The sequence below is a fragment of the Entamoeba nuttalli genome, assembly GCF_000257125.1.
Source record: "Entamoeba nuttalli P19 unplaced genomic scaffold asmbl_5824, whole genome shotgun sequence".
NCBI classification, from domain to species: domain Eukaryota; phylum Evosea; order Mastigamoebida; family Endamoebidae; genus Entamoeba; species Entamoeba nuttalli.
Genome location: NW_008577702.1, coordinates 534 through 3,553, shown reverse-complemented (window position 1 = coordinate 3,553; position 3,020 = coordinate 534). Strand labels below are relative to the sequence as shown.

Sequence of the window (3,020 nt, the reverse complement as noted above, 5' to 3'; positions counted from 1 at the left end):
CTCCTCTTCTTTAGTTCAATTATTTTATTTTTATAATATTTATTTTTTTTTATGATTCTTCTTAATGATAGAATAATTATTTTGTTAATCCTCTTATTAGATGAACTTTAATCAAATTGTTTCTCTTATAAAAGATTCATGAATTAAATCTTATTGACAAATAAAGTGTAATTACTCTCTTTTCTTTCTATTTTTCATTTTTGATTGATTCTTGAGTTTTAATGTTTGTTTCAGAACTTCTTTCAATACCCTTATTCTTACTCATTGAATTATTATGATGTTTGGTGTTTAATTTCAAACTAAAAGATTTCTTAATATATTATGAGAGCATATTAAACGAATATAATAATCAAATAAATATATTAGTACCAGAAAAAAAAACAAAACCAAATAGTCAGTAAAAAAGTTAAACAACGATGGAGTAAAAAAAAGATAAGAAAGTACCAATTTTGAATTATAAGATAAATAATACAAAATGAAATGTAAAAAATTAAAGATATTTAATAATGTTACAAAAAACAAAATTTAAAAAATAAAAAAAAGAGAAATTAAAAAAGTAACTCAAAAGAGATAGAAAAAATAAACGAATGACAAATCCTTCTTCAGGTGAAACAATCTTGAGGAAAATACGAATTGAATTAACAAAAGCAATGAATTTATTTTCTGTCAATAACACACCAGGAGAAGCTTTTTTTACGTTTCTTATAAATAAGAAAGAGAAAAGAGTAAAAATTAATAGAAATACTGTTAATATTTATCCTAAACCACCATCAAACACAATTGAATTTACTGGGATTGACACCAATTCTAATGTTATTGATATTGAATTTCATAATAAAGAAAGAAATAAACCAAATAAAATATATACTGGACAAATTCTTTTAAATAGTTTATTACCATATGATACTCATCATTGTATTGAACTTGTTTTAGACCCATTTAATAAAGACAATCAAACGTCAACATCAAGTGATTGTAAAGAAGATATTACAAATGAAAAGCTAAAATACAAAGATGGTATTATTCCTACTATTACACTTTCATGTTATTTATTCCAAGATAGAGAAAAAGAAGATGAAAAAGTATTATCAAAAGACCAAACTCCTTTAATTTCTGCCGTTCAAAAGAATAGTTTATTTCTTGTGATTTATTGTTTAGAACATTTTAAAGCTTCAATAAATCAAAAAGATGATCTTGGGAATACAGCTCTTCATACAGCCGCTATAGAATATAATAATGAACATATTATATTAACATTATTAAATAATAGTCATGTTGATGTAAATATAAAAAATTTAGATGAAAATACTCCCCTTCATTTCTTTTGTTCATATTTTAGAAATCCAAATTGCAGTGAAGCTTTTAATATGTTTTTAAAACGTGGAGCAGATGTTAACGCATTAAATAGACTTCATGAAACACCTCTTCATAGAGCAATTCAAAATCCATCAATTCGTATGTTACTTGTTGAATTACTTCTTAGAAATGGAGCATTAGTAAATTTTCAAACAGAAGGAGGACAAACAGCATTACATTGGGCAGTTTATATGCAACGAGTAGATTTATTATCAATTTTATTACTTTATGGAGCAGACATTAATATACCAAACAAACAAGGAGAAACACCATTATCTATTTGTGAAAATAAATATAAAGGAACAGCATTTGCAAGAACATTTATTTATATATTAGAGCTTATTAAATATCTTGAACATATTGGTGCAGATCCAACTTCAATTAAACTTCTTGTTAAGAATAAAATGTTTAAATGGACATTAGCAAAAGTTTCCCCAAGAATTTTATTTCAAATGGGAGTTACTGAAAATGAAGAACAAATGAAATTAGTTAGAAATTTTAAATTAATAAAAGATATTGATCCTGAAAAAGCTATTAAAGAAATACCTTCAAAAAGAACTTTATTTGAAGGAGAAATACCAGAAAAAGGATGGGTTAGAAAAAAAGAAACATGTGAATATACTGGAGAAGTTAGAAAAGTTGAATTTGGAACAATACTTACTGCAATATTAGAAGAAAATAATTCAACTACAGTTGTTATTAGAACATTTGAAGGATCTAATACAAATGTTAAATTATTTAATGAAAATTCAAAAATATTAATAACATTAAAACAATGTAATGGATTATTGAAATATTTTGGTGTTCTTAAAGAAGAAAAAGCATTAATAATGGAATATTGTGATAATGGAAGTTTAATGGATCTTCTTCAAAGACAAACTATTGGATGGAAATTAGTATTTGATTTAGCAATTCAAATTATTGATGCAATAAGTTTTTTACATAAACAAGGGATTTTACATAGAACTCTTAAAGACTCTAACATCCTTATTGTAAAGAAAAAAATTGATGACAATAATGAATATGATGATGTTTATACTATTAAACTAAGTAATTTTGCTTTATTTGAATTAGGAATTGAATCAGAAAAAATTAAAAAAATGAATGGTTTATGTGCTGCTCCTGAAATCATTTCAAATGAATTATTTTCAGATAAATCTGATATATATTCTTTTGGTATTATTTTATGGCAATTAGTTTATAAATGTATTTACAATGTTTATTCAAAACCTTTCGAAGAATATATTATTCAAAACTTAAAAGAACCTCAAATTATGCAACAAATAGTTTCTTCTAATCTTCGTCCTGTTATTCCTCCTCCAACACCTCCTCGTTTAGCTACTTTATTACGTTTATGTGTTTTAAAAGAACCTGAAACTCGTCCTACTTTAAATGAAATTGAATCTACTCTTGTTGCTTGTGAAAAAGAATATAATAATAATAGTTCATTATGGGATGCATCTATTGAGGTAAAATCTAATTAACTCTGTGTTAATATTTAATCACTTTTTATCAATATTATTAGAAATATATCTCTTTTTATTATTCTTTTTTATTTTTTAAAACTATTTTATTGTATTTAAACTTGAAGACTATTCATCAATAGAGCATATTGAAGAAACTGAAGTAATCAATTCTCAATATGAAGAAAATCCAATTGTTGT

The 3,020-nt window shown here is 24.2% G+C and overlaps 1 protein-coding gene across 1 annotated transcript; it reads left to right on the top strand.

Annotated features, from left to right (window-relative positions):
* Positions 1-587: 587 nt before the first annotated feature.
* ENU1_140100 (ankyrin repeat protein) lies at positions 588-2,840 on the top strand (the record flags this gene model as incomplete). Its single annotated transcript, XM_008860290.1, has 1 exon — positions 588-2,840. One exon carries the CDS (start codon positions 588-590, stop codon positions 2,838-2,840), a length of 2,253 nt encoding a protein of 750 aa, XP_008858512.1.
* Between the last annotated feature and the right edge of the window lie 180 nt (positions 2,841-3,020).